General features: G+C 41.9%; 1 protein-coding gene across 2 annotated transcripts in view; it reads right to left on the bottom strand.

Annotated features, from left to right (window-relative positions):
• Positions 1–12066, bottom strand: part of ADCY6 (adenylate cyclase 6) — a 68857-nt gene that overhangs the window by 39794 nt on the left and 16997 nt on the right. For both annotated transcript variants that reach the window (XM_026683840.2, XM_087954013.1), the window contains exons 5-10: positions 11557–11678; positions 11227–11338; positions 10051–10178; positions 3663–3821; positions 2376–2517; positions 2019–2147 (exon numbers count right to left, since the gene is read on the bottom strand). In XM_026683840.2, coding sequence (XP_026539625.2) covers positions 2019–2147; positions 2376–2517; positions 3663–3821; positions 10051–10178; positions 11227–11338; positions 11557–11678 — 792 coding nt within the window. The remainder of the gene's footprint in view (positions 1–2018; positions 2148–2375; positions 2518–3662; positions 3822–10050; positions 10179–11226; positions 11339–11556; positions 11679–12066) is intronic.

Genomic DNA, 12066 nt, shown 5'->3' on the forward strand with positions numbered 1-12066 from the left:
CACGTGATGGAAATTCAGATGCTTGGCATACTTATGACCGTTGTTTTGTCCCAAGGTCATCTGATTCCCTTTTGTGACCTTCTAACAAGAAAAGCCAATGGGGAAACCAGATTCACCTAACAACCGAGTTACTAACTTATCAACTGCAGTGATTCCCTTAATGAGGCAAGAAAGATAAAATGGGGCAAAATTTAACAAATGTCTCCTTTAATAACAGAAATTTTGGGCTCCATTGTGGCCATAAGTTGAGGACTACCTGTACAGGTGCAAACTTTACTAACCATAGATAATTTCAACTGTCCCATTGGCACATTCAGCAAAAGAAACTTCTGGAGCATTGCTTTTTTCCAGGAGTATAACTTTCCTCTTGACAGATATCCTTTATTTAAACGAAAGGGCAAGCAATATTTCTTTAGGTGGAGGACTTTATTTCCTAAAGGATAATCTATCAATAAGACTGAAACAGCCCATACATGGAGAGAATCATTCCTTCCATGACACTTCCTTTTCCCCTTTCCTGATATTCCATTCTCCTTTGCCAGTTTGCAGGAAAAAGAAAAACAGCTCTTGCTGGACATTTGAACAAACCGTAATACAAGTTTGCTTAGTATCATATGTGAACTACCATAGGCTTTGGGGTTCAGAGCTTATGGAGAAAAGGCTTTGCAGAACTTCTATCCTGGGTTGAAGGAAACTGTATTTAAAGATCTGCAGTTTTTACATCTGCAGTGGACAAGGGTGTTTCAAATCTAGTATGGGGACCTTCACCCAAAGGTACAGCAAGAGGTTATCTTGCTGTACCTTTGGGCGAAGGTCCCCATACTAGATTTGAAACACCCTTGTCCACAGATCCAAAATATCCCTGTCCTTTGCATCTCAAAATTGCATATCTCTACTGTATTTATCAACAGGACAACCAAGTATTTCTTCAAAAAATTGCCTGTGAATCGGTGGGTAGGGAAGGCTCTTCTCTTCTTTTTTTCTAAGAAGAGTAGACACATTGGTCTCTTTTAATATTAATCTGGTAATTATTAGCTTGTTTGGGGGAAGGGCTGTTTGCCTTTTTAACCCCTTTTTATGCCTAAAGAGGACTTATCTCTAAATTCTTTCCTTCTCCAACTAGACTTTCTGGTTTTTCTTTGAAGACATTTTGCTTCTCAACCAAGAAGCTTCTTCACTCCCAGAGAGGTATCTCCAAAAGATACTTATTTCCCAGGCAATTAATTTCAGTTAATAGTATTTAAGGCAGTTAATAGAAATATAAATGTATTTTTGTCTTGACCCTTCTAGTTTTTTGGAACATGACTTCTAACACATATTAATACTATCATAAAGGTAGATAAAGGTTCCCCTCGCACATATGTGTTAGTTGTTTCCGGCTCTAGGGGGCGGTGCTCATCTCCATTACAAAGCCGAAGAACCAGCACTGTCCGAAGACGTCTCCGTGGTCATGTGGCCAACATGACTAAACACCAAAGGTGCATGGAAGGCTGTTACCTTCCCACCAAAGTGGTCCCTATTTTTCTACTTGCATTTTTTACGTGCTTTCGAACTGCTAGGTTGGCAGAAGTTGGAACAAGTAACAGGAGCTCACTCCATTACTCAGTGCTAGGGATTCGAACCACCAAACTGCCAACCTTTCTGATCGACAAGCTCAGCATCTCAGCCACTGAGCCACCACGTACCGTGAATACAATCATATGTGTGTACTAATGTACATGTATATCACCAAAAGAAGTTTAATGAACTGGGGGGTGTTGTGGGGGAAACATCTCCAGGAGCTGCTTTCAGGCATAGGGCACCACCTAGATTTTTTTGGGGGGGTGGGCTGCCCTTTTTCATCTATTCCTTCAGCTTCTCTCAAATTTGGGGTTATTCCCCCTTTCAGCTCAATGCCAGGAAAGATATGCTCTACAGCATTTTTAAGCAGGAATGAAAAAACAAAGCAGAATCCAATAATATGGTATGCCGTCCTACCTCCTTTCCCAGATACAGTCTCAAGCAAACCCAAGACTTACCATCTGTCGTAACGCCTTAGAGTCCTTGTTCCGTAGAAATGAGCGCTCGGGGACCCAACGGGGCACCAGCCCTTCTGTGGAATTTGCCTGGGCTCGCTGCAGCTTAGCTAATATTGCTTTCTCTTCTTTCTATTGGCAGAAAGGGCGGAATGGGGAAGATACAAAACAGAAAGAACAACAAATGGAAGCAGGTGTTTTAAGACATTACTCCCTAGAGCAGGGATGTCTTGTTCCACAGCTTTTGTTATTTCAGCTCCGGGGACTAGAACATTTGTCTCCTGGATTATGGTGATCTGTTCTCTCTTCCTGTCCTCAAGAAAATTTTAGTTGTCCCTCTGCCCCACCCCCAGGACTTACCCGTTTCTGGCTGCAGCCCACAATGAAGAAGGTCTCAATGTTGTGCTCCTTCAGGTAAGCATTACGCTCACCCCCGTGCCCTGGCTCCACTTCATAGTCCTCATTCAGGTACTGCAGAGTAGCCTGGGTAATGTGGATCCTCCTATCACAGAAATGTTGTCGTTCAACCAAGACAAGCGCTGGAACTCACTGCTCCCACTCTCAAGAGATACCCCCTCATTAGACTATGTACAATCTCGCTTAAGAATGGAAGAAGCTGCTCTCTCCACAAGGAAGCAAATATGGTCCTTCCTCAGCAGCTCTGAGTAAAAGAGCAGGACTGACCAATAAAAATAAAAATAAGTAATATAAGAGGCAGTTAGCTGCAGGAATGCAGGTAAAATACTGTCAGAAACCTTGCTGAAGAAGATTTGGAGGAAAGTCCAATGAACCTGTATGAAAATATGGTATAATGCTCATAAGGAACCTTAAGCAGAACCAATGTGGAGATAATATATTACTTCATTTGGATCAGTAAGTCACATGGAGAAATGTAAAGCATTTCCACATGAGAATTTTGATCCCACTCGCATAACAGCATTGTGCTTTTATATTCCCATGTTAGCATCCCTGTTGAGCAGCCAAGCCAGTTGCCTGTCTAGCTTAACTGTCCCAAATATCCAAGTGCCATCTCTTTTGCAATCACTATGTGTGGTGGGCCAGTTTTCCACTGACAAGAATGTGTCTCCAATATGCTCATTCCACAAGGTCTGACTGGGTGGGCACACCCCAGGTCCTTCTTTAATGTTGCCACCTTGTGGGAAACAGTGAACTCTCTTGGTAGTGGTCTCTGCCCTAGGGAAGCACCTTCCCCCTGAGATCCAGCAAGCCTCTACCCTCCAGGCTTTCTGAAAAGCTGTGAAGACCTGGTGTTGTCCCAGAAGCCTCAGGGCAATGGGGGGCTGGAGCCTAGTAAAGCTCTGTAGTTTTCCCCCCCTCCCTACTCTTCTCCAACAGACAGACAGGTTAACTCCACATGTTTAGGTAACAGACAAGGAATGGAACAGAGTAATTTTAAAGCTATGTATGTAAGAGACAGAAGAATAAGAGATAAGGCAAAAAGAGAACAATAGGAAAAATGGAGTCACACCCAATACTAACATGACTTTCCCATTTCCAAACAAATTTTCTTCGAAGGAACACGGGCCATTAGGAGGGAAAAAAAAAACTCCATCTGCTGTTTCAATGGAACTACTTTCTATTAGTATTCACCGTTGTTTCACTCAAACGCTGAAGGGCTCAACTCACCCTGCTTTGCCACCAGCTTCCATGTGATTGGCCAAGGTGACATCATTAGACCAGACATCAAATTGCCACTTGCGCAGCCCCAGCACTCCACAGTGCACACGGCCACTGTGGATCCCAACACGCATGTTGACATTGACACCTGTCACTTCCCGCACCAGCCTAGGAGAAAGAGGATGGAATGAATGTCAGAGCAGGTCTCTCTATTTGCACACAACTTCTGGCACCAAGATATCTTAGACAAGAATCACCCCAAAAAAAGGAGAAATAATCTCTCTTCTCGGTAGGGAGAAGTGAGGTAGTATGTCTACATTACTTTAAGCAAGGACAAAATAACAGATCCCCACCCTAAAACAGCTGCAGGAACTGAACAACCAGTTTGAAATGGTTGTTGGAACACAAAAGACTAGACCCAGAAACATAATTCAACTGGATTAAGAAAAAGGTTGTTGTGAAAAAAATGCCAAAGATTGGACAAGATAGCCATATCAATCTAGAATAGTAGGCCAAGAAAGGAAGTTCAAAATATATAGATCGATATGACGCAAACCAATATCCCAATGTATGACTGTCTGGTTCGATGTGTGTTTTCTCCCTCCCTCTTTGTGTGTGTGTGTGTGTGTGTGTGTGTGTGAGAGAGAGAGAGAGAGAGAGAGAGAGAGAGAGAGAGGTGTACTATGTACTGCTATTATCATGTGCATAATAGCTTGCCACAAAAGTGGAACTACTATTTTTCCAAGTTACCACACAGTCTTACAGATGAATGTTTGGACAAAATGGGGTTGGTTCTGAGGGGAAGATTTTGCTCATTTCTATGCTACTGTTAATCTTAATTTTAAAGATAATTTATTGTGCAATTGGCTATACAAAAACTAAAGGAAGTATTTTCAAAGGAAAACGTTTGGAAATCTGCAAGACCTCTGGACATGAATTTGCCAGTCCATTAAAAAAAAAAAACAGCTATTGCTTCTATTACCTTGACGATTATCCACAAGGCTGTTGACTATGCTTAGTGACTCAACCTCTTGGAAAAAGAAATAAAATGTGAAGGGACTGGAAATGAAATTAACTGCTTGGCTAGAAAAATGCTGCGGCCTTAGAGACAAGATTCAGACACAGCAGACAATCTGGGAAACCATACAGGACATTAAGAGATCAGAACTCAGACTATAGTGAGAAGAATGCTTGGGCTGGCCTGTATCTAATTGGGGATTGCATTTCACAGAGACTGAAAAAGTCTCTTTTTTCAGCAGATACACTATAAGGAATTCCTGCTTAATACAAGCTTAGGTAAGTAGACCCTGCTTCAAACTACTTCAGAGTTTGTTCCGAAATGGAGGAAATCATGCATAGTATAACAGATAACCTGGTTTCAAAACCATGGAATTATTTTAGGAAAGACAGGATTAGTAGATAGTAAAAAAGAAAAGAAGATTCACAACTTGGGAGAAAAAAACTACAGGAATAGGAAAAAACAGATTAATAACTACAGTTCACAGGGGACCTACATACAAGGTTTTTATTAATTTTGTTGATTTCCTTTGATTAATTTCTGAATTTTAAGTAAATATTTTATATGTGTTTTTATTATTTCTTGTTTTCCACAAAACCATAGTAATCAGAATGCAGTTTCAAATTTTGCTATTATAAATCTGAAACATGAAATACAGGTAGTCCTTGACTAATGACCATATTTTATAAGCTTTCTTGAATATTTTTTTTTATTATTATTTGATTTGTCAATCGCTTACAAGATAATAGATATAAGTATAAACATGAGTAAGAATACAGGAAACAGGTACGAATAAATGGGGACAATAGGACAGGGATGGTAGGCATGATGGTGCACTTATGCACGCCCCTTACAGACCTCTTAGGAATGGGGTGAGGTCAATAGTGGATAGTTTGAGGTTAAAGGAGTGGAGATTAGAGGATGTAACAACAGAGTCAGGTAGCGCATTCCAGGCATTGACCACTCTGTTGCTAAAGTCATACTTTCTGCAAACAAGTTTGGAGCAGTTAACATTGAGTTTGTATCTGTTGTGTGCTCTTGTATTGTTGTGGTTGAAGCTGAAGTAGTCATTGACTGGTAGGACATTGTAGCAGATAATTTTGTGTGCTACGCTTAAGTCTAACCTTAGGTGGCATAGTTCAAGATTGTCCAAGCCCAAAATCTCAAGCCTTGTGATATAGGGTATTCTGTTGCGAGCAGAGGAGTGTAGTACTCTTCTCGTGGAATATTTTTGGACTCGCTCAATTGTATTAATGTCTGATATGCAGTGCTGATTCCAGACTTGTTAACATACTTATTAAGTGAATCACTGCAATTGTTAAATTTGTAACACGGTTGTTAAGTAAAACTGGCTTCTTCCCCATTGATTTGCTTGTCAGAAGCTCACAAAAGATGATCACATGACCCCGAGATATTGCAACTGTCATAAATATGTGTCGGTTACCAAGCATCTGAATTTTGATCACGTGGGACTGCTGCAATGGTTAAGTATGAAAAAGGGTCATAAGTCACTTTTTTCAGTGCCTTTGAACAGTCACTAAGTGAACTATCGTAAGTCGAGAACTACCTGTATAGCACACAAACACACTGGCCAGGCTCACTCACTCACTAAGATCTGTACTGGGTTTTATCACTGTTTGCTGAACATACACAACTGACAAAGTTCACATGTCATGCTAAGTTGTAAATTTTGGTTCATAAATTTCAAGGGCTGAGTTCAAGCAAAACGTTTATGGTTCAAGTGAAACGTTTATGTACGAACACAGCCAATTGTGAATCGAGATGTTAGGGCAAAGTACTGCCAGTCAACGCTAGAAGCATTGAACAGCATGCATTTGTTTGCCTCCAAAAGCCTATGGACCCAATCTTGGTTGCTTAAGGGAGTTCCAGCCTTACTGCTGTCTACCAACATCCCCTTCGGTCTTGTCCCCCTGCCCACTGTTTTGCCCATCCCCTCAGGTGAATACAACAGCTTAACCCAAAAGCAGAAGCGTTGTGCTTCTCCAAGTTTCACCATGCAAAATGAAAGTCAGTCTTGATAAGGAATTTGCTGGGGAAACAAAAAAAAAAAAACATATCCTGAACAGTCCTTGGTTTTCATATTTTTATTGAGAGGAAGCTTGTAGGGCCATGTGGCTTATAAAGATAATTTCGAAAACGCATAGACATTGCCCAGTAAAACTTCAACCACCGGAGGAGGGATAATGGATAGGGAAGAGAGACATTCTCAAGAGGACTTTTTGTGATCCAAGGGAGACAGCATCTTTTCCTATTCTACCATCAACTAAAGCAAGGGTCTTCAAACTTGGCAAGTTTAAGACTTGTGGACTTCAACTCCCAGAATTCCTGAGCTAATATGACTGGAGGATGAATTCTGGAAGTTGAAGTCCACAAGTCTTAAAGCTGTCAAGTTTGAAGACCCCTGACTAAAGTAACAATAAAAATTATGGGGAGAAAGCAGAAATTTCTGTAAGGTATAGTACTTAGCAGCTGGATCAGTTACCTTCCTAAGCCATAGCATGATGTTGTGTTTGGTTTTAGCTGCTTATGTTGTATCAATGCAACCTATTGTGATTTGTCCAGGTAATAGCAACAGCACTTGGACTTATATACTGCTTTATAGTGCTTTACAGCCCTCTCTAAGAGGTTTACAGAGTAAGCATATTGCCCCCAACAATTTGGGTCCTCATTTTACCCACCTCGGATGGATGGAAGGCTGAGTCAACCTTGAGCCTGGTGAGATTTGAACTGCCAAATTGCAGGGAGCCGGCAGGCAGCAGAAGTAGCCTGAAGGTCTGCACTCTAACCACTGTGCCACCATGGCTAATCATGGTTAAGCAACTCATTTGATTTAATGAGATGTCACTTAATGTTTTGGCTTTCTTTGGACAAATGTTAGATCTTTCCACAGTTGAATATCCAAAACTACCAAAGCCAGTTCAAAATAAATATAAGAGAAGAGTCCAGGGGCTCTTTGCAGGTTACTGAAAATGCATCCATATGGAAAGACGTTTTGGGAGTAAGTTTTGAGAAATGTGTAGAAATGATGCAAAACAAAAGGATGTGATTTTTCTGCATTAGGAAAGATATTTTTCCGGTCCTGTGAGAAAGAAGCCTGGATGGTTTTATGTCCTTTGAATCACATACCGTACCTTGCAGGTCAAATTTAGATACAAGAAAGATAATTATGATTAGCATATTGTATGCAGGGTAAGCCGATTTAAAAAGTAGGCTAAGTTGGGCTTTATGATGACAGAAATAATCCACGAAGGAAGAGAGCTTCAGGCTTCCACATCCCATCCTTTTTTTCTTTGTTTTTTGCAACAAAGGAAACCAAAGGCTTTCATTTTAACGTTAGATTAATTACCCCCTGTCATGACTTAATCAGGTTTCTTTCAAACACAACTGGTGAAGATTAAGCAGAGTTCAAGTCTGGAAAAAACAACAAGGGGCAATTCTCTAAAAAGAGGAAGTGAATTTTTCTGATCTCATCCCACTTCTGCTCCTGTGCCTAGATAGCTTTCAGTTCATTTTCCTCACTGAGGAGTTATCAGTTAGCAGGAGGAGATTCACGAATGCTATTCCCAACTGCTGGTAGCAGCAGCTGGGAAGAAACAATCTTGATTAAAATCACTAGAAGGAGTGAGGTCAAAGGTCCTCCTCTCCCAATAGGTCCCTGAAGATAACATTTGCATGTATGTGTGCAAGCAAGGAGAGGCTGCGGCCTAGCCCCACCCTCTGCCCTCCTGCCTTTTGCACAAGAAAAATGGCCTGCCTCCAGTTTTTACTGTCATGTCTCAAATGGGCCAACTGCATCATCATCTCAAGCAGCAGCCACAATAAAGAGGCTGCAGCAAAAAGGGACACGTCATATGATAAGCTTCCAAAGACAAGAATCAATTAATCTGATGCAGGGGCGCTTTGAATAAGTTAAATACGATGTACAGGTAAGTCCTCAGTTAAACAAGGATAACTGGGACTGGAATTCCCATCGCTAAGCAATGTGGCTGTAAAGTGTGATGTCTCATGACCGTATCTCTTAGTGACGGCAGTCTGTTGCCATCGTTAAGTGGATTGTCAGGCGAGTCCCCTGGCAGCTTGCAAACAGGTCAGTAGGCACAGCACAAGGCAAAGTGAGAGTGTGATGAGGCCAGGGACGGTTGCTGTCAGGAGGGGGAGGATATGTGAGTGGTTCCTGAGGTGTGTAACACAAGCATGGCGGCGCTGGTTGCTACCAGATGGAGAGGGTGCACTGGTGGCCCTCAAGGTGTGGCATGATGGGGCCCAGTGTGGCTGCCACAGAGGAAGGTGCAGGCAGTGTACTGAAGAGACTTGTAATCTTCCTTGCTGGCTTCCCCATTGACTTTGCTCGTGGGAAGCCGGAGGGAAAGTTGTAAATGCCCATCACTTGACCATGGGAAGCTGCAACTATTGTGTTAACTGGTTGCCAAATGTCTAGAATAGATCATAATTACATGACTGCAGAGGTTCTAGGGTGGCTGGAACATCAAAGGCTGCATCTTTTGTTCAGCACCCTTGTAGTTTGTAACAGTCGCTTTTAAAAGAGGCTGTTAAATGAGGACTACCTGTGTATCAGTGTAGAGGAGCTGACTGAAGTGGATTTAAAATACTGTGATCTGTGACAATAACAATACTGCAATAGTATGATTGTTTGCTATTCTGGTAGCTAGTAACGTAATCCAAACACCACATAAAACGTATTTTGTACTTCAATGCCATGTGATCCCACTTCTAATTCCTTTTGCCCTGCAGGTCATTATAGAACCCACCAGCAACTGAAGATAATATTTCATGGCATCTGATGAAGTGGGGAATGAAGCTGTCAATGGCCACTTCAGTAACTCCAGGTATTCCTCCGAATACCCACTGCATGGGAACAATACAGTGGATGTGTGCTAAGTACACGGCTGTCTTTCCCAGAAGCATCTGGTTAGCCATGAATGGCTGTGGAGCTAGACTAGATCTTTCTTTTGAGGCACCAGAGCTTATGTTCATACCGTTACCTCAGAGGTGATATTCAGCAGGTTCTGACCAGTTTTGGAGAATCAGTAGCGGAAATTTTGAGTAGTTTGGAGAACCGGCAAATACCACCTCTGACTGGAGATTTTACAGTATCCTTCCCCTGCCACGCCCACCAAGCCACGCCCACAGAAACGGTAGTAAAAAAAATGTGAATCCTACCACTGCGTTACCTTACAAAAGCTAAACGGTATCTAAGGTCACAAAGCTCTCTGCTATTTTGCTTCAGCAGGCTAATGCAGCTGCCATTCTGGAAAATGTTAACTCTGTACATCATTAAGTTCACCAATAACTATATCCACCCTTCCCAACACTAGCAAGTATCCCTCGCGCACTCACGAAATCGCCTCAATCATGTCAACACCCATCTCCACGCAGCAATGTGCATGATCAGCCCGTGCCTCTGGCAGCCCTGAGACACAATAGTAGCAATCCCCGAGGATCTTGATGCGAAGGCAATGGTTTTCCTAAAAAGGGAAAAGGAGGGAGTTTCAGAAAAGGCATCAATGCTAACTGCAACCCTCCAGTCATCCCACCTGAGTTCAATATTCCCTGCCATACACTGATCAATCATATTAGCTAGTTAATAATTACTTCACAAGTAATCAGAGAATTTGCAGTTTATTGCAAATACAGAAGTTTTTATCCAGTACTTGTTCCCTATAACGAGGGGAAGGGAGAGGAGAGTGATTCCTGTTACTTCGATGAAACTTCAAAATCTAATGAAGTTTATACATCAACATTATGGCCCAGCACTGGTATTGCTTCCAAGGTAGGTACAAAGGAAGCTTGGAAGAGATATATACTACAGCAAAGGCAGCAGAATGTGGCACAAAAAAAGACACACAGATCAACAACCCTAGGAAGAATTAGAAGTTACAAGTACTTCTCAACTTACAACCGTTCGTTTAGTGGCTGTTCAAAACGGCACTGAAAAAAGTAACTTATGACCATTTTTCACGTGCATTACCATTGTAGCATCCCCATGGTCACATGATCAAAATTTGGGCACTTGGAAACTGGCAAATATTTATGACAGTTGAACTGCCCCAGGGTCATATGATTCCCTCTTGCAACCTTCACAGCCGGCTTCCGACAAGCAAAGTCAATGAGGCCAGACAGATTTGATTAACAAGTGCAGTGATTCGCTTAATAACGGTGTCGAAAAGGGTTGTAAAATGGGCCACAACACACTTAACAACTGCCTTGCTTAGGATTGGAGATTTTGGATCAACTATGGCCATAAATTGAGGGCTACCTGTACTTGGCAATGCAAGAAAATCCAAGGGGACTTTGTGACAGCGATGGTCATAAAAGAAAATATACAAGTCGTATTGACTTGTACCAGCCATCAACACAATGCCCCTTTTCTCAGAGGACAGGCATCGTGGTGTCCTTGCTCACTGAACATTGCGCTTCCTCACTGAGTTTTATAAGGATTATTGCCCAACATATCTAAAAGCACTAAGTTCAGGAAATCATCTCTTCCGTAAGCCTAGCCTGCTCCTCCCTTACCGCAGCCAGTTTATCAAATCGTGCGAACAGTTCATTCAGTGTCATGACCAGTTCTTGTGCCGTGCACTGGGACGCCAAGCTAGTGAAGCCCTCAATGTCAGCAAAGAGAATGCTGTAGGGGGAGAAAAGCAGAATCAGATATTAGAACAGAAACCCACAAACAGCCAAAAGCCATTTGGCTCCTTTTTTGCATATATTCATTTCAGCCAACATCTTCAACCCCACTGACCCTCGTCTGCCAAGAAATTATGCTATGATCTCCAAATTTCTAACAGAATGATGTTCATTAACTGGTTTCACTGTCATCAAAGTCACAGACGTGTATATTACCTGACGTTGTCATGTTTTTGGATATAGATCTTGTGAAACATCATGTCTTCCTTCTTGGTGTTGATGTCCTCCTTCATTTCCATGGCAACATGTTGGGGCAGCACTGAGAGCAGAAGTCGTTCCTGTCAGGGGTCCAGAAAGATCCATTATGGTCTTCATTACAGCAATAATTTTGCTGGAATGAACCAAAGACCAAGATCAGAACATACTAACCCACCCCAGTACCAATGCTGTTTTACTTCATACTTTTCTGGCCTGCAGAGTTGAGTTGCCATGCTACTCATTTGAATGGCAGACAGGCTGAAACATAGCAGAAAGGAAGAAGGCCTACGATGGCAAAATTTATTACCATACAGGGGAAAAGGGAATCTGTGTTAAAGATAATGCTCAAGTATGTGTATAATATATTATATCCTTCTGCCTAGTTAATAAAGTCATGAGGTTCACTGGAAGAGACTAGTGTTAGAGCTAAATAACAGCAATGACGTATTTATTCACTTCCACAGAACC

Source organism: Notechis scutatus, chromosome 2 (genome assembly GCF_049901735.1).
Source record: "Notechis scutatus isolate UNSWTSFEM ecotype Mainland chromosome 2, rNotScu1.2, whole genome shotgun sequence".
In the NCBI taxonomy this organism is placed as follows: domain Eukaryota; kingdom Metazoa; phylum Chordata; class Lepidosauria; order Squamata; family Elapidae; genus Notechis; species Notechis scutatus.